General features: G+C 33.2%; 2 protein-coding genes across 2 annotated transcripts; one reads left to right on the top strand and one right to left on the bottom strand.

The window, feature by feature from the left end:
- Positions 1-13,359: 13,359 nt before the first annotated feature.
- On the top strand, positions 13,360-15,998 carry LOC110620079. The gene is made up of 4 exons (XM_021763657.2): positions 13,360-13,520; positions 13,643-13,955; positions 14,317-14,482; positions 15,532-15,998. The coding sequence occupies exons 2-4, from the start codon at positions 13,818-13,820 to the stop codon at positions 15,717-15,719; spliced, it is 492 nt and encodes a 163-aa protein (XP_021619349.1). The 5' UTR covers positions 13,360-13,520; positions 13,643-13,817; the 3' UTR covers positions 15,720-15,998.
- A 2,130-nt stretch (positions 15,999-18,128) lies between these two features.
- Positions 18,129-21,111, bottom strand: LOC110620509 (B3 domain-containing protein At2g36080). The gene is made up of 3 exons (XM_021764281.2): positions 20,277-21,111; positions 19,729-19,913; positions 18,129-18,824 (listed from the first exon to the last, which is right to left on the bottom strand). The coding sequence occupies exons 1-3, from the start codon at positions 21,019-21,021 to the stop codon at positions 18,774-18,776; spliced, it is 981 nt and encodes a 326-aa protein (XP_021619973.1). The 5' UTR covers positions 21,022-21,111; the 3' UTR covers positions 18,129-18,773.
- Positions 21,112-24,275: the final 3,164 nt, after the last annotated feature.

A 24,275-nucleotide genomic window follows, 5' to 3' on the forward strand; every position in this document is an offset into this window, starting at 1 on the left:
CATGTTGTTCATATATTGTTGACTTGTTAGGAACTGCTTGGCCTAACATGCATAGCAAGGACTCCCATTGGTTTCTTCCAATAGTCTCCAGCAAACACTATCCTCCCATTCCTGCTCCTCTCCAGAAGCTCGCTCACATTAAATCTGTGTTTAAAGGTACAAGGAAACTTAAACTGGATGTCCTAATATTGATTTTACTTATTTATCTTCTCAATCAACCTATGAAACATGATATTACTTTACATTAACACATAATATTTAGACAAAATTATAGTACAATATTTACATGCTAATTATTGATTGTAGTGTGACCTAAATGGGACATTATTAGGATAGAATGATACGTTTCCAATGCCTGTTGGGTGGTTAATTTATAAAGGATAGAGTAGGAAGGATATTAATTACGGTTCATTTAAAATTCTGACCCTTTCGTGATGAACAATATGTATGTGATCATAATCCACTTCTCTATTTACACTGCAATTCTCCTCAAACCTCATACCCTAATTAATAACCCAACCATGCAAAAGCATGCATGCAACATTAATAGCTATCCAACCCAAACCAAATCTGCGCGAGGAGAGAAGCTTCCCTCTATACATACCTCGGTATTTCACATCCTTCAGACTGCCATCGCCAGTTGAGATGCTCTACGTCTTTCCTTCCACACTGACGGCACCGGAAGCCGGGATCGAGAAATGGGCAGGTTTCATCCTATGATTGAAATTTGTAACAACTGTCATCCGAACCCATCGTCCATGAGAGTAGTCACAGGATGATGTTTTATTGTTCGGTAGGATTTGAGATAGGAAACCAGAAGAGTAGTCACAGGTTGATGTTTTATTGTTCAGTAGGATTTGAGATAGGAAACCAAAACGATAAAGTTGGTGAGGCTCAAAAGGATCTAGAAGATAGAAGACGAAGAATGGTGAGATTAAGATGACAATAAAAGATACTGCATACACGAGTTCATTCTTTATTATAATGGGGAGAGAAAAAAGGTGGTGCTTTTGGGCTGTAGGTTGATGATGACCCATAAGAAGGGAAGGAAGGAGGGGTTTGAGTTTGACGGAGTCTTAGAGGAGAGAGATACAAAGGGAGAAGGAAAGGGAGAGAGAAGAAGAAGGAGAAGGAGCTGGGTTTTGGCTGAAATTTGCTCTGATTCATGAGGCTGAAAGTAGAAGGATGAATTGGGTTTGCTAAATATAGGCTGTTGCCGCTTGCTCACTGATGATTTTTGTGGGAAATGATATCATAAAAATTTAAATTTCTTGAATAAAGGATGGTGGAGGCCACACCTAGTGAGTGAGGAGCACATATATTGGACACAACTAATAATTTGTGACTTTTTTTAAAATAAGAAATCTGAGTGATTTTCATGAAATAAAATTAAGTTTTTATATTATTATTATAAATTATAATGTGTTTTATATGAGTTTCATCATGATTAAGAATCAGCATATACCCGTTATGGGATGAATTTTGATCCCCAAATTGGCTTTAAGAGTTTTGAGTCCTATACTGAATACTCCTTTTGGATAAATTATAACCTGCTACAGATGCACAATATGGCAAACAAATGATAAGATCACATCTCAAACGAAAGTAGTTATTTTTTATTGTAAAAAATTGTTTTAATTACACAGATAAAAGTTTTCAAAAAATAAAAAATAAAACTGAGTTGAGTAGCCACACATATATGCATGTGTGTCATTTTTATTGGTTTTTTATAGCATATTATCCTATTATTGAAGTATTATATAATTTCTCTTCATTTTTTGTTACGTTGCATTTCTTTTTCCAGAAAATGAAACTGATATTCTTAATTAGCAAGGATTTGCACTTTTTGATTATAATCGATAAATCAAATCATTTCAATTCAGTCATTTTCAATTTTTAATTCAAACAATTTAGAATTTAGCGACTGGATTATTTACTTCTTTCTAATTCTGATCTAAAGATAGACTTTTCTTGTTTTATTTTTTGCTTTTTTACCTGAAATCAGATTTAATTGCTGCCGAATAGGTTAGTTTCTTTGCCCCAAAAAGGGGCAGAGGATGCTTTTAGTCCCCAACCAAATGATGTTTTTTTATGAAAGATGGTGTATTCATTTAATAATCAAGAAGGCAAAAAGCCTGATATATAACTGACTTGCATCCAAAGATTGCAAGTAAAAGAAATATCAAGCAAAGATTTAGAGGCCAAATTATGGGCAGCCTCGTTTCTGGATCTCTTAACAAACAAGAAATGAACATTAACAAAAAAATTAGCTAACAAAAGCCTCATTATCGGATCTCTTAACAAACAAGAAGCAAACGTTAATAAAAAAAATTAGCTGACAAAAGGATATCTTCAACTAAAGTGTAAATATCAAGGGAAGGATTCCTATTGTTAATAGCCTAAATGACAGCTAAAGCATCACCTTCAAACTAGACACGAAAAAACCTCTATTCTTAGCCAGCAAAATCGCATCTCTACAAGCTCAAGCTTTTGCAACCAAGGCGCTAGAAACAGCAGGCAGCATATGTACCGACCAGCAAATAGACAAACCATGATGGTCCCAAACAATAGCAGCAACAGCCCCTTTCTATTGATGACTGAAGAAAGCAGCATCAAAATTAATTTTAAGAACACTGCATTGAAAAAGAAGGTATGGATTCTACGGCTACAGAAGACTGGTTCAACTCATACTCCTCCAATAAATGTAAGGCACAATCAATCACATGTTGGAAACTGTCCTCTCACCTCTGAAAATGCAACCATTCCTTGATTTCCAAATATACCATAAAAGGAACCCAACCAAGAAACAAAACTCTTTCGTACTATTTTAATTAAAGAGAGTCATAAAGTTTTAATTCCAACAGTAAAGCATAGATTGGTTTACCATAAGCGATCTGAACCGAAGAGAGGAGTATAACCAAATGGGCAAGACTCTCGGGCAGTGGAAGAACAGATGCTGAAAAAGTTCAATCTCCCCACAAAAAGAGCAATCAAGTGGAAAAAGGGAAATCCAGTGATGCAAAGCTTCATTAACAGGAAGACCTTCTCTTAAAAAGCTCTAAATAAAAGCCACGATTTTGGAAGGAAGTCTAATTTCTCAAAAATTCTTCCAAAACACAGAATTGGCCTATAGCGTGTTAGGACCTGGATCTCCATTAGGATTATACCGAACAAGGAGAAATTTTCGAGCCATAAAGCATCTAGATTTGATAGTAAATGCACCCTTTTTATTGTAATGCCAAACCAACCAAACATCACGGGGAAAAATAGATAACGGAATAGCTCTAATTTTGTTAACTTCCTCAAGCTAAAAATACTGATGGAGTGTATGAAGATTCCAAGACTGAGAGGAGAGATTGATAAGTTGAGAGACCCAATTCACCGAGGGATAATGATCATCTTTAATCAAAGGTAAATGAGGGAATGACTGAGGAATCCACTTTTCATTCTTACAATTAATAGAGTCACCAGTGCCTACTGGCCATCGACAGCCCTCTTCAAGCACACACTTTCCCCAAAAGATACTCTGTCATCTCTAGGAAGAGTAATTCCCTTATCTTTCTTGAAAGAAGAATCTAAAAGAGTAATACTTCCCTTTCAAATTGAAAGAAGGATCTAAAAGGGTAATACTTCCCTTTCAAAATCCTGGTGAGAAGAGCATTAGGCCTGGAGATGAGCCTCCACCCTTGCTTAGCAAGAAGAGAACAATTAAAGCATTCAAGATCTCGAAAACCAAACCCACCACAACGGTTGGGTTCACAGAGATTATTCCAACCAATCCAATGAATTTTTCTTTGATCACTTTTTGACCCCACCAGAAGTTAGAGAGGAGAGCATTGATCTCTTTACAAAAGGTAGAGGAAAATTTGAAACAAGACATAGCATAGCTAGGGATAGCAGTGGCAATGGACTTAATAAGAATTTCCTTGCCACTCTTTGACAAGCATTGTTCTTTCCAGCAAGAGACTTTCTTACGAATTCTTTCTTTAAAGTGTGCAAAAGCTTGCTTTTTTGATCTACCTATTGAGGATGGGAGACCCAAGAATATATCTTTACCTTCAGTGTTAGCTATATTTAGAATCCATGCAATACAAGTTCTGATATCTCTTGGAGTATTTGGACTCAAGGCTATAGAAGATTTTCCATAATTAATTGTCTGGCCGCTTGCAATTGCATAACCCATCAAACAGTTATGAATTTTAATAGCCTCGGACATGGTAGCATGTGAATATAAGACCGAATCATCCACAAAAAGGAGGTGAGATATACTAAGTCCATGCCTTGAAACCTTAATACCTTAAAGAACATATTTTTGCAAGTTGAAGGAAAGCCCCTCTACACGTAGCAGGAAAAGATAGGATGAAATGGAATCTCCCTGTCGGATACCGCGAGAAGGGAAGATGGTTTCTATTCTATGACCATTGACATTGATGGAATAAGACACGGTAGTAAGGCACTCCATAACCTAAGAGATCCATTGTTTGTGGAAGCCGAAAACCCATAACATATGCTCAAGATAGTTCCATTCAACACACTTGTAGGCTTTGCTAATGTCTTGTTTGCTTGTTGTAGAAATATAATATTTGTTATTTTCTCACAATAGAGATTACAATCTATTTATACATGAGAGACAGTATCTAAATAGAAAGAAAAATCAAGCGTACAATCCCTAAGATTAAGCAACTGATCCATCTATCAATATTTACTTCCTATATTAACATATTTACTTTCTATAGCTTATAACACTCCCCCTCAAGTTGGATCATAAATGTTAATCATGTCCAACTTGTTACATATATAATCAACTCGAGTCTCATTAAGAGCTTTAGTGAAAATATCTCCTAATTGTTCTCCAGTTCGGATATGTCCTGTTGATATTATCTTTTGTTGGACCTTTTCACGAATAAAATGACAATCAATCTCGATGTGTTTAGTCCTCTCGTGAAATACTGGGTTGGAGGCAATGTGGATAGTTGCTTGATTATCACACCACAACTTAGCAGGCATCGAATTTGTGAACCCAACTTCTTCCAACAGTTGACGTACCCACAAGATTTCACAAACGGCTTATGCCATGGCTTGATATTCAGATTCAGGACTAGAACGGGAGACCACATTTTGCTTTTTACTTTTCCATGAGACCAAGTTACCTTCCACAAAAACACAATACCCATTAGTTGACCTCCTATCAACTTTCAAGCCTGCCCAATCAGCATCAGAAAAGCATTCAATATCTGAGTGCCCATGGTTACCATAGAATAGGCCTCGCCCTGGGCCCCTTTAAGGTAACAAAAAATCTGTCCCAGAGCATCCCACTGGGCAACAGTAGGAGAAGACATAAACTGACTTACCACACTCACTGAATATGCAATATCAGGACGAGTCACCGTCAAATAATTCAGCTTGCCAACTAATTTTCTATACCTTCCAGGATCTGCAAATGGCTCACTGTCTTCTGTGATAAGTTGAAAGTTAGGGGTCATTGGGGCACTACAAGGCTTAGCACCCAATTTTCCTATTTCTGCCAACAAATCAAGAACATATTTTCTTTGAGATAAGAAGATGTCTTTCTTACACCGCATAACTTCGATTCCCAAGAAATATTTCAAGGAACCCAATTCCTTTGTATGAAACTGTGTTTTAAGAAATTCTTTTAGGGATGTGATGCCAGCAATGTCACTTCCTGTAATAATGATATCATCCACATATACTACAAGCAGAATTACTCCATTATCAGAATTTCTATAAAACACTGAGTGATCACACTTACTCATCTTCATTCCAAACTGTTGGACCACCTCACTAAACCTGCCAAACCATACCCGAGGACTCTGTTTCAAGCCATAAAGGGATTTTTGAAGTTTACAAACCTTACCTGACTCCCCCTGAGCAACAAAACCAGGTGGTTGCTCAATATAAACCTCATCCTGAAGATCACCATGAAGAAAAGCATTTTTAATATCCAATTGATGCAAAGGCCAATCATGAGTAGCCGCCAAGGAAATAAACAATCGGACAGATGCGAGCTTGGCAACTGGGGAGAATGTATCAGAATAGTCAACTTCATAAGTTTGTGCATAACCTTTGGTCACTAAACGGGCCTTGAGGCGAGCAATAAATCCATCAGGGTTTACTTTCACTACAAACACCCATTTAAACCCAATAGCCCGCTTTCCTGGGGGCAAGGACATCAACTCCCAAGTACCATTAGTGTCAAGGGCCATCATTTTCTCTTCCATTGCAGCACGCCAACCAGGATGGGACAAAGCCTCAATAACAGTTTTGGAAATTGAAATAGAATCTAAAGCAGTGACAAAACAACGAGAAGAGGAGGATAATTGATCATAAGAGACACAAGATGAAATAGGATAAGTGCAAGTACGTTTACCTTTGCGAAGAGCAATGGGCAAATCCAAATCAGACAGTGAAGGATCAGTGGGAGCAGGATCGGTCGACGAAGAAGCGGACAGCGGAACGGAGTCAGAGTCCTCTAAGCGTCTGGAATACACATGAAAGATAGGAGGGCGACCTGGCACATGAGCGAAAGGTGTAGGAGTAGTCTGAGGAGACAGAGAGCGAACAGTGTATAATAAAAAGTCATCTTTCTCCTCTTGGGTGTTATAAACAAATGATAGTAGAAAAAATAGAGTGGACTCAAAGAATGTTACATTCGCGGACACAAGATACTGATTCAGATTAGGAGAAAAACAACGATACCCTTTCTGACGTCGAGAGTAGCCAAGGAAGACACATTTGAGTGATTTGGAATCCGATTTAATAACTTATGGACGAACATCACGAACAAAACAAGTACAACCAAAGATACGTGGCTCAATAGGAAACAAAGATTTAGTGGGAAACAAAATGTTATAAGGGATATCACCATGAAGGATGGAGGAAGGCATGCGATTGATCAAAAAACAAGCAGTGGATACAGCATCAGCCCAAAAATATTTAGGTACCTTCATTTGGAATAAGAGGGCTCTGGCTACTTCAAGAAGATGTCGATTTTTTCTTTCAACAACTCCATTTTGTGAAGGAGTGGCAACATAAGAGGACTGATGAAGAATCCCTTTTTGTAACAAATAAGATTGAAATTCCCTAGAGAGATACTCTTTAGCATTATCACTTTGCAATATACGGATGGAAGTATTGAATTGAGTTTGAATTTCAGCATAAAATGCACAAAAAATACAAAATAATTCTGAACGACTCTTCATTAAAAATAACTAAGTAGTACGAGAGAAATCATCAATAAAAGTAACAAAATACTTAAAGCCAGACTTAGACACAACAGGACAAGGACCCCAAACATTTGAATGGACTAACTCAAAGAGGGACGAAGCCTGTTTATTGACTCGAGACAATGTAGGTAAACGATGATGTTTGGCAAATTGACAAGACTCACAATCTAGAATAGACAAAGAATGAAACTGTGGGCATAACTTCTTCAAAGCCGAGAGAGAAGGATGCCCCAAACGACAATGAACATCAAAAGGTGTTAAACGCATGGAGCATACCAGAGATCGAGGAGATCGAGATAGTTGCTAATCCAAGACGTAAAGACCCTTTGACTCACTCCCTCTACCAATAATCTGCTTCGTCGAAAGATCCTGAAAAACATAGTGATCAGGAAAGAATGAGACACAACAATTCAATGCACGAGTGAGTTTACTCACGGAAAGCAAATTAAATGCGAACTTAGGGAGACACAACACAGAGGATACAGAAAGAGAAGGAGTTAAGTTGATATGACCAGAACCCATGACTGAAGATTTAGTGCCATCAGCAAGAGTAACATAAGAAGGCGATGTATGAGACTCAAGATTGGATAAAATGGTAGAATTACCTGACATATGATCGGTAGCACCAGAATCAATAACCCATTTGGAGGATGAAGACACAAGACATGCAGTAGAGTTACCTGACTCGGCAATTGCAGTGATAGAGGAGGAATTAGATGATTTTAGAGATGTCTGGTATTGGATGAATTGTGCATACTCATCTGCAGATATCAAAATTTCCTGATTGGAAGATCCATTCAATTTGTGTTCCGTGATTTTAGTCATCATAGGAATCACATCAGTTACGGTGGTGGTTTTAACTTCAACCATAAGGACAACCAACCCAAAACGATAGCAACAAAAGAAACACAGAATCAGAAAACAGTACCCGGCATGAACAGTACCACGTGAACAGTACCGTTAACAGTGCCGATGAACAGTACCCGAATATGAATAGTACCTAAAACACCTCCACCCAACACCCGAACGGCAAACAAACTTCAGATCTGACAAGGGGACGATGTGGCGACTCTAACGACGGTGAGATCCAAATGTTACTCTTTATGGGTAACCCAAATGAATAAAGCCCTAAGTCTCAAAAAAAAAATTTAAAACTTGACGAGAGAGAAAAAAAAATTAAATCTCTACGATAAAGGCTCTGATACCATGTAAAAATATAATATTTGTTATTTTCTCACAATAGAGATTACAATCTATTTATACATGAGAGACAGTATCTAAACAGGAAGGGAAATCAAGCCTATGATTATACAATTCCTAAGATTAAGCAACTGACGCATCTATCAATATTTACTTTTTATATTAACATATTTACTTTCTATAACTTATAATACTTGTCATTCCCCAATTTCGACCTTTTTTCCCTCTGCTTCAAAATATGCATTATTTCATGATTTATGAGGATATTGTTTGAGACAAATCGACCTTTTAGGAAAGCACTTTGTTCTTCTCTAATAATATCATCCATTATTTGTTGAAGCCTAGAGGTTAAGATCTTAGAGATGATCTTATATATAACATTACATAGCCCAATTGGATGCAAATCCCTCATAGAAAGGACAGATTTCACTTTAGGGATTAAGGTTACCAAGATATGGTCGGCATTCTGAGGCATTCTTCCTTCTTTAAAAAAAAATTTAGAACTGCAGAGCACACATCATCCCCAACAATTCTCCAATACTTCTGGAAAAAAGGCTAGTATGACCATCAATACTCGAGGCTTTCTTAAGATTGATGGAAAAAACAGCATGGTGGATCTCCTCCCTAGATACCGGAGAGACAAGCATAGCATTCATATTAGCTGTTACACGACTTTGAAAACCAGCAGTAAGCAGATTAATGTTGGTAGGATCCCTTAAAGAATAAATATCTTGAAAGTAATCAAAAGCAATCCTTTTGAGGACAGGAAAAGAATGCTGCTAGAATCCATTTATATCATACAACCCAGAGATATGATTTCGCCGCCTCCTGCCTATAACTTTGGCGTGGAAGAAGGAGGAAATCTTATCCCCATAGTGAAGCCAGTCTTGACGAGATTTTTGTGCCCAATAGATTTCTTCCTATTTAATTTTCACAATTAGCTCTTTTTCAATACCTCGCACAAGAATGGGATCCCAAGGAGAAGTAGCTTTTGCCAAGGATAAATATTATTATAGACATTGGATTTTGACTCTGGAATTGTCAGGTTTTGATTTATTCCGATTAACAAGAGCAAGGCGATAAGCTTTGAGATTTGCACAGATATTAGATAAGCTTGAATTCCTCTGTGAAAACCACGAGTCAGCAATAGTCCTTTCTATCTTTGGATAACTCATCCATCTAGCATCGAATCTAAATAAGCATTTAGCTCTTGGTTGATCATGAAACAAATTAAGAAGCAAAGGCCTATGATCAGAACCAGCATCATCCAAGTCATAGATGTTCACATCTGGGAAGGAGAAAAGAAAGTAAGATGAGGCAAGACAACGATCAATCCGCTCCTCAATATGAAATCTTCCTTCTCATCGATTATTCCAAGTCATAGGAGGCCCACAAAAACTCAGGTCTTTGAGCCCCATCGTAGAAACAAAGTCCCTAAAGAGGGTCATTTGGAAATAAGGAATCTTTACACCACCCTGCTTTTCGTTATCATTCAAAATTATATTGAAATCTCCCATGAAGATAGCAGCTAGATTGATATTGTTTTTGTAACCAGATGAAAAAAAGGAATTGATCCTTTCTCAAATGATCATCAAAAACTCATATACTCAAAAATCAAGTCATAATTCATATCATGAACAACCGAACAAGTAAATGAATAAAAAAAGGGGCAGCCTTAAAAATAGACAAAATACAATCCGCTTTCCAAGTTAGACAAAGGCCTCCAGCAGTCCCTATGTGATTAACAAAAAACATATCAACAAAATTACCCCACAATGGTTTCTTCCTAACAACTTCAGCTTTATTTTTGGTTTCCATGAGGAAAACCAAGGAAGGGGAATAAGATCTAGAGATTCCTTTCAGATATTGTCAAAGGATTCCCCAACCCTTGACAATTCCAACACAAAGTCTTCATTGGGCAGGGCAAGGTGCTCGGGGCTGGCTTCCTCCACCTTGTCGTTAGAGTTTGTGTTGGGACAGAATTTCTTTGCTTAATCATGTTCTGTATCATTGTTATCCTCATATCTTCCTCTTTTATCACCAACATTAAGCTGATCATTTGCAAGCACTACCAACCTTTCAAAGTGGGATATCTCCTGAGAATCATGTGCTATCATTGCCAAGTGCTTTAAGTTACGATGGCCTTTAGTAACAACCAGTTGAGCTTTTTCCTCTCCTAAGGGCATGATAGGGCTTTTTTTAAGTGTTGGTAAGAGCTCATTTATAATATAGATAAGATCTTCAGATGGAATTAATGCTTCAGGCCCAAGAGTAGAGGAAGGGATGATTAAAGGAGCACATTTGGCCCTTAGGCCCTTTTTTCCTTAAATTCTAGACTCTTTTGGTGTTTGAGCCTAATTCAGGGTCGAGAAAGTAGGACCAGCAGCCTTGAATTTGAAAATAGGGCAAGATATTTTAAAAGGGTGAGCACCCAATGGATCTTTCAAGGATTATGCTCCCTTTTTTGTATTCAAAAAGATGGACCGGCCCTTTTGAGCTTCTGTGATATGAAAAACCACATCCTTCGAGAACGGCTTCTCCATCAAATCAGAGGCAGCTAAAACATTAATTGCCACCATTTCGAAAGAGTCGTCAAGGTAAGGAAATTTCTGAAATAATTTATCAGTATTGACCTATGTGATCCCTTTTGTTGCAAAATATTCCTTAAAAAGAGATGGTATCTCGTTTATCGAGAAAAAGTCAGTAAAAGGGGCTTTAGAAAAATCACTAATAGGCTTAAAGATCGATGTCAAACCTTGCGACGGGATGAAACTCACCGGACCAAGATTCACCGGTGCTTTGCCCTTCGGGTGATTGAGGTTAGCAACAGGTTCACAAATCAAGACAGGAGAAGCATATTGAATTTAGTTAATCTGAGGTTGAGGTGAGGATGTGGAGAAAGGAGAGGAACCAATATCTAAAAGTAAGGGGATGAATTGTTTGGGAAGAGATGGGTTAAAATTAGAGGGTTTAGTACTTGAAGGAGGCATCAAAGATAAAAAGGAATCAGAAGAATGGGCATTAGGGTGGTGATTTTGATAGTGAGAAAGGAGACGTGCTTTCAACCATGAACCAAAACCCAAATAAGAGCCTGAAGGAGTATCTTATTAGAATAGTTTCTTCTCAGATGACCCATAATACCACAGAGATAGCATAAATCAGGGAGCTTTTCGATTCTGAATTTGATTCGTTGTATAAAACCATCATTCTTTTGATTTGTGAACCCCGTAGGCAATAGATTGTCTAAAGTAAGAGCAACTCTAATTCTCATTGTATTCAAGAAATCCAGATTCCCATCATGACTCAGATCCACTTTCAAAAACTTACTAATTTGATCACCAATAATTTGGCATTACGACACTTAAAAAAAATGAAAACATTAAAGAAAATACCTAATTTCAATAAAGGATCTTAATAATGTTTAGTTTATAATTTTTTTAAGATACAACTTAATTCTCTTTAGAGTTTAAATTTAGGAACTCTGGAGTCATGAATCTAAAAACGACTACGGTACTAAAACACATTTATATAATTAGTTTAGAAAAATAGAAGTATGGTGAAGGATAAATCACAAGGAGCTTAATTTAGTTTATTTTTAATTTTATATTTAAATTAATTTAATTTTTTAAAAAAATTTAGTTTGACTTAAATGTTCAAAATTTTAGCTAAATTTCTTTATTTAACTAAAAAGGAGAAAAATTAATTTCTTTTTTACTTTTATTTTTTAATAATTTTTTTATTTAGTCTCAAATTCTAAAAAGTTTAATTTTTTTCAAGTTTTATTAAAATTTTTACACTAATAAAAAATTAAAGAAATATCAAATTGAATTACCCCTCTCTTCTCAACTTTCTTCGTCCTAAGCAGGCAGTGCAATAATTGGTTTAATTCAAATAATCTAATGGAGTTCATCTGATTTGATTTTTCAAATCGATTATTTTATCTAAACATTTTAGTTTGGTTAATTTTTTTAAAATTTTAATTTTAATTTATTCAATTTTTTAATTGAAAAATAAAAGATAATCGTACCAATTAAAATGTTTTGACTATATAATAATTCTACCAAACTTTGGTTTTTTAATACTTTTATATAAATTTATTTGTTATAACTGATATAATATAGTAGTGATTATTAGCCGTTTTAGTAATAAATATTTATTTAAATAAATTAAATAATATAATAATTTATTTTTTATAATTTATTTTTTCAGAATATACTCTGAAAAGAGAAAGAAAGTTAAAATGTCAAAGTGATATTTATTATTAAATTTATCAGATTTGAGAGTACGCATTTTATTTTAGAAATACTTAGCGTTAAAGTCACTGTAGCCAAACTTAAAATGGACTAAACAATATAATAATTAATTTGTAATTTATTTTTTTCAAAATTAAATATTAATATTTTTTATAATTTATTTTTTTAAATATTAAATATTAATATTTTGATTAATTAAAATATTATTTTTAAAAATATTACCGAAAGTAAATCAAATGCACTAAACAAGCTTGTCCAATCAGTAGCAATATTAGATTTAAATAGAATAAATTAATTAAATTAAATTAATTTAAAATTTTAATTTAATTTTTTATTAATTTTAATTTAATTTTTAATTTTAATATTTTTAATTATTTCAATTAAATTTAATTTTGATAAAAATTAAATTATTTTAAAATTAAAATATTTTGATTAAATTTTAAAATATTAAAAATAAAATATAAAAAATAAAAAAATTATTAAAAATTTAAATTAATTAAATTAAATCATATCAATTTAATTTTTAATTAAAATTAATTTAATTTAATTTTTATAAATATTAAAATTTTATTTTTTAATTTATTTAATTCGGTTAATCAAACCCCTCAAATACTCGCTCTTAACCGACACAAATCAATTTCATCATCTAAAATTCAGTTGAATTGAAAAAAATAATAATAATAATTCAGCGCCATCAAAGTCCAATTCGATTCGGAACTAAGCCAACCGATTGCACGGCTCGAACCAGTGACCAGTGTCTACTACTAAGCCCTAACCAGTGCTCGGTGTCTCCTCCTTCCTCTTCTCTTTCTGCCTTCCACTTGTGCGAGACTCTCTCTCTCTCTCTGCTGTTTTAGCATTTGATTGGATCGATTTTGTATTAACCTGTTCAAATTTGTAGTGTATTGATTTGTATTTAAACATATAGCATTGGAAATTTACCAGGTTGATCACTACTGCTGCTCTTCCTCGCCTGTGCCGCTGCCATATGCCGTCTCTAATTAGGTAGCGTAAATAAATCAATTGCTGGTGGCTTCTCCGTCCATCAGTAGCGGCTAGAAGGCCCAACTATTCGTGATTAGAAACTCGCGCTCTCGGTTTTGATCTTTTTCTTATCAGAATGAAGCTAAGAGTGGCGTGCAGAAAGATCCGCGATTACATTCGTTACGATCTGAAAGAAATAGCATTTCCTTCATCTCTGCCAGACCCCCCTCATATAAAAAAGCGACGCAAATTGACTTGGCACGAGCGCTTTCTAGTATAATGACTTCTTTCTTTTCTTTTCCTTAAACTATCTTTTAATTTATTTGCAGAAGCTTTAGTAGCTGTGGATTAAGTTATAAATTTGATGTCTTTTTAGTGTTTTATTTGTGGGATATTGATGGGCATTTGAGATTTTTAGCTTTGTCAAATAATTTTCTTAGGATTTTGCTTCACAGTGGTGGTGGTTAGTTAGGTGAAGCTTTTTGAATTGAGCACATTTCATATATTTGTTGCATGAAGTTATTTGTTATTGAAGCTGTAAAAGTTTCCCAACTAGAGTAAAATGGAGAAACTAAGATGATAAGGTTTTTGTTTAATGATACAAGTAGTAAGTGCGTTTTCTGTTTGTGCTTCAGGTGTTGAAGAAAGCCTCAAGACTTTATGCTGCTAGCTGGGTACGGGATATTGGTCCTGATCTTCGGCCAAACGACTATAAGAAGGAGGAAGGAAGTGAGGACAGAGCCAATGGGAGAAAGAGCGCTTCAGCACAAGAGAAAGAGCCCTCAGTATTTGAAGATCTTGGTAAGAAGCCTCAATCTTTGATCTTTACCAATGTGATAGAAGCATGATGAGGATAGCAATAGAAGTTGAGAGAGGAAAGAAGCACTCTAACTAAAAGCTAGAACATTCCTAAGCCTCAAATCCTGGAATCAACATGGAAAATAAGTTCTAGAGTCCACCAAAAAGTGAAAGAACTGAGATTGTAGAGATATTGATTAAGACATCCTCAACTTCACATATGTACATTCGGGATTAAAAAGAACGTCTGAGGTAATTTGAACACATAATTCAAATGCACAGTCTTATATAGTCAAATATTTCCGCAACTTAATAAGTTTTTAAATTTGGAAACTTAATTAATGATGCAAGACTGTTAGAACAATAGACAAGAATCTGGCATGCTCCTCAAAAAGAATTGGATTTTGATAAGCGATTCATATGCAGCCTTTCTCATTTTCATTCACAATGAAACTTTGTTTAGCAATTAAACATAAGGTTTACATAACTAAGGCATCATAGGTCATTTTTATCTTCCCTTCTTTTCTCTTGGTCCTTGAAATTGGTAATTTGGAATCAGATGCTTTAGCTATGGTAGGAGCCACTTTTAAAAATCTCTAGTTGGTATCTTTCTAGATTTCAAAATTTTACAGGACAACTATTTTGGGGGTTGAATTGGGGAATTTGTTTGTGGATATCTCTGTGTGATTGTAAATTAGATGTTGTAAACCATGCTTAACTGTTCCCTGTATATAAACATTCTTTCATGGTGAATTGTGAGATAAACATATCTGAGGATTTTATTTTGGAAAAGGATCTATTTATACACCAAAAGCGCCCAAAGAGCATATTATATGCCATTTTCTTAAAAAACATTATGTTTTTAGGAAATTCATCTAGTAGAAGACTAAGAATTATATAAAAATTTACTGCTAAACTCCTCCTTATCCTACTACAGATATAAGGAGAAAACTCTCTAATCTTTTGATCTTTCATTGCTTTCTGTTAATCGTGGTTTCTTGCATTAAACTGTAACATCTAATGTACTCTTCTGCTGGAAATTAAATTAATAGCGGTGGCTGCAAGAGGAGGTATGGAGACATTAAGGCCTGCTTTGCAGCGGGTGTACATGACAAGAGCTTCAGCATATAGAGATGCTCTTAAAAGTTTTATACAAGGATATCAAGAAGGTGTCCAGCAGGTCAGGGAGAAGAAAGAAGAATCTAATGCTCAACAAGGGGATGATAGAGCCAAGAAATAGACTTCAGTGCTCATTACTGAGGTCATGCAAATGTGTACTGTCATGCAAGTAACTGTCGTTTTTAATTTAATAAGTTACTATTCTAGCAAAAAGAGAGTAAGAAGTTACAAGGTTGCTTTTTTCTGTTATGAGGATTCCATTTACATCAAGCCAAGTCTGACAACTACGGAATCCTTTTGTATATAATTAATTACCTTGTGTGGATTAAGAATCCATAGACATTATTAATGGTTTTGCGTCCTGTTAATTTGAGTTTGTCTCATAATATTTTAGCACTTATCTATGCTTTTTTCTTCTAAATTTAACTTTTGTTTACTTGTATGAGAAAATGGTATTTATTAACGTGGCTGAGGCATTCTCATATGAGGTCTGCTGCCATTGAATTGAGTTTATCTGTGTGAAGTGAAAATTAGTTGTTGCCTGATAATTGCTAGGTGGTACTCCATCACAGTAGGTTGTATACAAAATTATCTTTTCTTTATGTGAACGTATTAAGGGAAGACAAATTTCTCATCATTTTCAAACTAGTTGAGAAGCTTTCGGAAGTCTCTCAACTCTGTTGATTTGCTTTTTGTTTTCTCAATTATTACTTTCGATTTGCTTTTTGTTATCTCAATTTTGGTTCCATTTTTACATCCCTTTGCTGTTACTTTCTCTGCTTAACTGTCTGAATCTCTAATCCAAAGCAGAAGCAGTGAGTTTTTTTTTTTGGTTAAAAAAAAATAAGTGGAAGAATATTTGGATTACTCTTATTTGAGAGTGCGCTGAGCATGCATGCTTATATGATAATATTCAGATTTATGTTTTCAGATGCCTCATCTTCTTATCAGTTTGCTTTGAGGTGATATTGCTGCTGCAGGGATGATGCCTAAGCACGCAATAGAAAGAATTCATTGCTGTTAGCAAACTTTGAAGCAAATAAATCTACTTAAGATTACAGTTAGATTATGGAGATATGCTAGCTGACTGTACAAGCAGACACATTGGCTCATAATACTGGTGGGAAAATGAACTAAGTGCTATGAGAGAGAGATAGATATATACGGAGAGAGAGAGATAGAGGATTGATTATGACTTGCACAATTTGGAAAAAAAAAAAACTGGATGGACCATATAGCTAGAAACTGTCTCTCATGATATGAACTGCATAGTAATAACCTAATCTTTTAATAAAAGTTGCTTTAATGATCACAAGAAAAAACAATTTGAGTTATCATATCATTCTCCCCTACTGTTTTATAGCAGAGTTTACTATTAGTGAGAAACTACTTGTGGGCTTATTTTTTGAAGTGATATCTTCAGTGGGGTTTCCAGTTTCCACATCCCACCAGCTGCTTGATGGTTGGTTTAGCTCAGGTCTTTTCAAGCACATGGCCTTTTTCTCTTCAAGTCTTCTCAAGGGTATGATATTGTAATTAGCTCTCTATGACTAGTACCTAAATATTTGTATGCCAACCAGTGGTTGTGCCTTGGTAACAAGATATTGATATGTTTCTATCTGCTGATAGCCTGATAATACATATCTGTTCCTGTAGTGAGATGAAATGTTATTTTCAAGAACTAAGGTGATATTTCTGGTGATTATTTGATACAGACATGCTCAGCTTTCTGTGATCCTTAAGTTTAAATAAATATATAGTTTTATGCTTTTGAAGCATTGGTAAGAGGAAAGCTAATTTTCTATATGTTTACTGTACTTAGTCATGCATGGTTGAAATTATTCTTACAGGACAATTCCCTTTATTCAATTGATTGGCCACTGCCTTTGTGATAATGATAAGAAGACACTTGTAGAGCACTAGAGATTCTACCTTTCACAAGCAGAGGTCAATGTGTCTGAATCTTTTTGAACCCTGACAATCACTTGACACTGTTTCTGATCATTTGCTCAGGTAATGCATACATATAAATCTCTGCTATTCTTTTGTTAATCTATTGATCAATGACATCAATCTTTTTGCAAGTAGTGATGAACATGTGGTCACAATTTATTCAGGCTGTGGTCCATGATATGCTGTACAAAGTGATCTGTTGTCTAAGCTTTGCTTTTAACACTTGAAAAAGCTAATTTCTAATTGGTGGCCTGCTATTTTTCATACTTAGAAGTTGGATTTTTTTTCGCTTCTTTTATAAAAGCTATATATTTTTGTGAATTGACAATTTGCACTTGCTGTCTACTTCTTTATATATATATATATATATTTATATGTATATGCCATTTTGGTGTTTGGTGTTGTTAACATCTACTCAGTTCTGTTACACTGTAATAATTGGATTTGTTGCTGATTTGGATGTTTGAAAAGACCTAGGAAATGGATCCTTAATCATTTTTCAGATAGTGCTCTGCTTGTCTTCACATTAGTTTTCTTTTCTGAGAAACACAAAAGATCATGCCTTGTCTCGTCTCAATTCCCATGAAGCCTATGATTTTTTTTTTTCTTTTTACTGACTTGTACTAAAAATAAGTTTACATACAGACTCTACTCAACGGTAACTTCTAAGACTGATCACTACTATAATAGTTTTCACTACACTACAAAAACAGCTAACTGATATAAATTACAAGACAGACTTATAAATAAGAGGAAGAGATGGTGAGGGTGGTGGCAGCCACCCACCCAGGCATCCACCACCACCACCTCCTTTCATTATGATTATGATACCTTATGGAAAAATCTTGAGGCAGAATCTCAACAGTGCCCAAGTAGATTCCTCTCTCAATTTCAATTCCCAAACCACTACAAAATTTTCCCATTTGGCTATTTCCTTATGTCACCATTAGTCCCCACTGCTCATTTTTGTCTTCATTGGGGCCCATTTCCCATCCCTTTTAATTTTCCCCCATCTCAAATTTCCCCCATTTTCCTTTTTCACTCTCCTCCTGGCTTGAAGTTTCACCTGAAATTCTGGGATTTTTTTTATCTTTTTTTTTTTTAATTTTTATAGAAAGAAAATATTTTCAAGAAAAATCTTTTTCACCTTCCAAGTGGAGAAGAGGAAGGGGTAGAGGAGTGTTCAATTAAGTCAAATCCAAGAACGTCACATCCACAGATCTTATCCTCGGTGATTTCTCATCTGGTTGATATCTCGTGAGAAAGTGATATCCTGTTAAAATCACACTAATTTTTATGAATATCAAAAAATAAAAATAAAAGAATTCATAATTATCACACTGTTCAAATTAACATTATGTGTCAATATATCTTGTTGGCCATCTATTTTTATTTTTGTCTCCTTAATAATTGACGGCTTGCAGTTTTCACATTACTTTTCATTGATTTAAACTCGAGAATGATTAATTCATCACCATAAATAAATTCATATTTTTTAATGCAAGAAAAGAAATAATTTAAATTTCAATTAAGTGAATTAATGTAAATTTTTTATAATATCAAACAAATAATAATTTTTTAAAATTATTTTTTAACAAATTATTACTTTTCATTGAGAATATTGCAGAGAGAAGAAGATTGATAAAAGGAGAATAACAAAAAAAAAATTAAATTTAGTGGCAGAGATCAATTTAACACTAAAAACTTATTTTTATAATTTTTAATATGTATAGTTTGGTCGGTTTACTTTACGTGTTTTCATTCAACGCTGTTTTGAATTTTGGCCAATAATTTTTTTTTTTTTTGATATTATGCATATATCTAAAGCCTCCACTAATCAAAACCCATTATTCCTCTAAACATATAAATTATTATTATTTTTAATTAGTCAAGAATTATAATAAAATATTGCTGTCCTTATATTATTTTTAATATTGAATATTCTAATTTCAGTTAAAATATTCAATAATTTATTTAAATAATAAACCTAATCAGGCTTAATGCAATTTGAACATGTGCTAGGGTTGGCCTACTTTGGCCTAACTAATATCAAATTAATCCTTTAATTAATAATAATTATTATAATAATCTTGCCTCTCTATAAGAAACAGCTAAAATCAAAACTTTTCTTTTAAACAACTTCATAAATATTATATTAAAAACGACATGTAGCTTACCATGTGACTATGGCTGCTATTTGAAGAAGAAGAATGAGCTGAGTGGAAGCCATAGGGTTGTTGTTGGGTTGGACCCTGGCTCGACAAAGACGAACCATCTGGCGTCGATGGCTCTGGTTCATCAAGTTGACATTCCAAGTTCACTCCAAATAGCCTCAGTCTCTTTGTGTTCTGCACACCAGACCCTGAGAAAATTTTTATCACGACAGATAATTAATTAAGATTTTAATTAACTTTTGATTTAGCAAACTTCCATACTTTGAAACGAGACATGCTTTGCTTCAAAACGACAATGCAATTCATTAATGAGTTTCAGAGAATTATGAGATTTGTAATGAATAGAAAAGAAGAGCTGATGGTGTATCACGCGCTAAACAGTATGGTCATGGAGATTAAATAATAAACAGTGAAGACAAGCTTCTGAAAATAAGCAGAATCCAACCACATTCTTCCAAACTAATTGGAAGGTGTTTCTCACGCACTTTAATGCTCGTATCCAATGATCAAAATCCCATTTAAAAATTATTATAAAAAAAATAAAATTATACCTGCATGAAGACACTCAGGTTGATATGGGACACCAGCAGTAACATTAGCCCCATGGCCCTGTTGATAAGGTTGGTATCCAGATGAAGAAGAAGAAGAATACAGACTCCTATTCCACAAACCACCGCTGCTGGTATTGCCTCTCCTCCGCCACCCTATAAACAGCCGCTCGCTGTCCAGACGGTGGCGTTCGAACAAAACGATATCGCCTGCATCGAGTCGTTTCTCCTTCACATACCTGCTCCATCCTTTTGTCAATACATAGCTCTGGCTACTGCTCCAATAAGAATACCTGAACCTCCACCATTTGCCTAACTCATCCTCGAAACTCAGTAACAGCACTTTGTCAACCGTGTTACCGCTGAGCGGAAAATACTTCTCCGCATGCTGTTTAGGTATCACCAAACGGTTAAGCTTTCCGACGTCACTTGGGGTTAAGGGTTTCTCGAACATGACTTCTTTATCTAGTCGAGAGTAGCGTTGTCGGTTACTTGAGTCTTGTTCAGGGTATTGTTGTTCATCGTCGACGTGGTTGAGACTGAAATTGAGAGTGGCGTTATGGGGAGGAAGCATAGTGTGAGGGAAGAGATGGGAAGGCCATGAAGTGGAAGTTGGGTTGGAGATGGGGGATTCTTCGTGTGGTTGAGAGGAAGGAGAGTTTGGGTTTGGTTCCATGGTGGATTGTCTGTGGTCTTTCTGAGGCCACCAGAGAGATTTTGGAACGTTTGAAGAGAAGTTTATGGACATTGCAGAGAGAGAGAGAGAGAGAGAGAGAGAGAGAGAGGAATGTGGGAGTGGGGAAGGAGAAGAGAGGCGTGATGATTATGGGTTTTGATGTGGAAACTGTGGAACTATTTGATATAAGGCTATAGCAGGAGATGACAATGAGAGAGAGAGAGAGAGAGAGAGAGAGAGAGAGGCGTGGGATTGTACATAAGTACAAAAGTACTTTTAAGGTTTGGGTTATGAAAAATAAAAATTCAATCATTATTTTTACCTTGTAATTTTTATTTGTAACTTTTTCGAAAATTTACTTTTTAGTTTGAATGTTATGGAAAGCTCTTAGTTGATTTTTTAATTTTAAAAAATATTTTTAAAATTTTAAAAACCTATTAATTTATTTTTTATTTATTTTATTATTTAATTTTTATAGTTTAAAAAATTTATTAATTATTGATCTTTTATTTTTTAAATATTTATTAATTAATCTTTCTATACTAAATTATTTTAAATTTTTTTATTATTTAATAAATAAAAATTAAAAAAATTAATTAAAAATATTTTTTAAAATTAATATATTAATTAATAAATTTTCTTATACCATATCAATTAAATACTAATTTTTCCTAACTTCTTTACTTTTCCCTTTCTTTTTGTTTTATTTATTAATTTATTTTTGGCGAAAATCTGCTTGGATTGAATTCTATATTACTCATAAAATCTTAATTTTTTCACTTTAAACTCATATATGATATATAAGTGGTTAATTTGTTTGAAGAAAAATATTTTTAAAGATAATATTTTTTTTATATTTTTTATGTTTAGGCGATGTCAGAAAATTAGTTAATTAAAATAATATTTAAAGAAAATTATTCACAGTCATTTTTTAGATTTTAAAAATTTTATTATCGTAACTATATATAAATATTGTAATATTTTTATTTTTAATATTATAATTAAATAATAAAAAATTAAAATTTTCTTAAAAAATATTTTACATGAAAAATTCGTTGTACAAGAAGCCTAAAAGGAAGATCCATTATTACTCAATTTTATATGGAAATTTATATACCAAACTTTATTACTCAATTTTATACGGAAATTTATATATTAAACCGAGAGAGTATGATTTTTTTATTATTTATATTTTAATTCGTGAATAAAAATTATTGAGGGTTGATAGTTATTTTTTTTAATTGAATTATTTAATGTATTTCAATAATAAAATAATATTTTTTATTTTTTTATTTTTTTTAAATGAGAATAATAAAATTTAAAATTTTTCAGATTTATTTTAAATAGTTAAATATTTCATTCCTCCGTAATTTTTTTTTCATCTTTCTATGTTTAGATATGTTAAAATATTATTTACTTTTTTATATTATGATTTTATTATTTTAACAAAATTTACACATTTGTATAATTAGAAAGTTAGTAGAAAAAACATTTTCTTTTAACTGTAATAACTATTATTTTTTAAAGTATATAAAAAAATAAAATAAACAAAAATATTATTATTATTATTTTTATATAAAATACTTTTTCTATCCTATAAAATTATTTTTACTTTCATTTTGATATAAATTAAAAAATAGTTAATATGATATATTCAAGATTATTAAAACTGGTGTTGGTTTGTAAAATTATTTTTATATGGAAAATAATTTTATTAAAAAAACAGATAATTTATTTTTTATGGTTTGATTGCAATATTAGGAAACAAAAAGCAAGAGAAAATTTACTGGTATTAATAAGATTTTTAAAACTTAAAACATGTTTTTTAATTAAAAAAATATTTTTATAAGTTAATTTTCTAAAAAATATAAAAATCTTTTTAAAAAATAACCCTAATTTGCATTCGGCGAAATTAAATTTTTAATTAATAAAAAATATAAAAATGTTATTTATATGAATAAAATTAAGATATAGAGTTAGTGATGACGCATATAAAAAGCTGAAAATCAGGGGTGAATTATAATAAAAAAGAATTTAGGTGTGAGTAAGAAACGAACATCCCATGTTACTAACATTGGCAAACAAATCAAAAATATTCAAATGGTGGGTCCAACCCCTTGAGTTGCTATATATAACCTGCGTTCCCATCCAACGGCCGGCATAGCACTTTGATTGTGCAGATCATCACATGGAAATCAAACTCTCTCATTCCAGGAACTTCTACCGCACCTATATGAACCGACCCAATTCTTAGATTAATTTCATATAAATAAAAGAAAAATAAATAAATATATATATATATATATCTTGGTTGATTTTCATATCGGTATTAAAATAATATATATATATAATTATTTAAAAAAAAATTGTACTTTAAAATATATATATATATATATATAAATACTTATTTAGGGTAAAAAAATAGAAAAAATAATAAATAAGGAGTGGTCCTAGAGGGGGTGATTTGGGGGGAGAGATGAGAATAATATTTATAAGTCACGTGCACGACAGCATTATTGATGAGTAGCCATTCCTAGTTTTAAACTGAGAGAGAAATAAAAAGGGAAAACAAATATGGGTCTAAGATAAAAAAGAAAAAGAAAATCTACAGATCCCTTCCCTTTCCAATGAGAGCAGCAGAAAGATGAGATAAGATTTGTCCAATTGGGAATTCTTTTTTTTAGGGTTTGAGACAGTCGTGTTTGAATCTTCACCTCACAAATAAATCTTAATAATAATCTGAAATGGACCAAAATTAGGAGAGTTGGAGACGTAGTTAGAGACAAAACGCACCTCAATTTCCAGGTAGATTCAGACACCCAATTGATCCCTACAAATCAGAGTTGCTAAGGCTTTTTTTTTTCTTTTCTTTTCTTTTTTTTTTTTTGAAGTGGTGTTTTGGAGACATGTATAATAGAGGTTGTCTAATACAAACAAGATGCTTCTGTCATCTGATTCATTGGCTTCACATATTCCTATTTTTCTATTTTTATATAACTTTTGTACTTATCAACTAGGCACATCACATCTTTATCTCCTTAAAATAAATAATTTTACAATAATTCAATTTATTCAATAATTTTATTTAAAAGATAATATTTCAATTATCTTTTAACTTGAAAAAAGTCATTATTAAAAGAAATCAATTTTATAAATTATTTTATAAAAATTTAATTGAATTTTTTTATAATTAGTAATTCGTATATTAAATTATAATATGCTAATATTATTGTTAAAACTGTGCTTGGAAAATTACTAAAAAATAATTTAAAATTATTTTAAACATAATTTATCATTCAAATATTAAAATAATGAATCAATATTTT

The sequence above is a fragment of the Manihot esculenta genome, chromosome 8 (genome assembly GCF_001659605.2).
Source record: "Manihot esculenta cultivar AM560-2 chromosome 8, M.esculenta_v8, whole genome shotgun sequence".
NCBI lineage: Eukaryota > Viridiplantae > Streptophyta > Magnoliopsida > Malpighiales > Euphorbiaceae > Manihot > Manihot esculenta.

Coding starts and splice junctions, on each gene's coding strand:
- LOC110620079 (XM_021763657.2), top strand. CDS start 13,818: ATGAAGCTAAGAGTGGCGTGCAGAAAGATCCGCGATTACATTCGTTAC. Junction 13,956..14,316: donor CTTGGCACGAGCGCTTTCTA/GTATAATGACTT, acceptor TTTGTGCTTCAG/GTGTTGAAGAAAGCCTCAAG. Junction 14,483..15,531: donor CTCAGTATTTGAAGATCTTG/GTAAGAAGCCTC, acceptor TTAAATTAATAG/CGGTGGCTGCAAGAGGAGGT.
- LOC110620509 (XM_021764281.2), bottom strand. CDS start 21,021: ATGTCCATAAACTTCTCTTCAAACGTTCCAAAATCTCTCTGGTGGCCT. Junction 19,914..20,276: donor ACCTGAGTGTCTTCATGCAG/GTATAATTTTAT, acceptor AAATTTTCTCAG/GGTCTGGTGTGCAGAACACA. Junction 18,825..19,728: donor ATAGCAGCCATAGTCACATG/GTAAGCTACATG, acceptor TGATTTTAACAG/GATATCACTTTCTCACGAGA.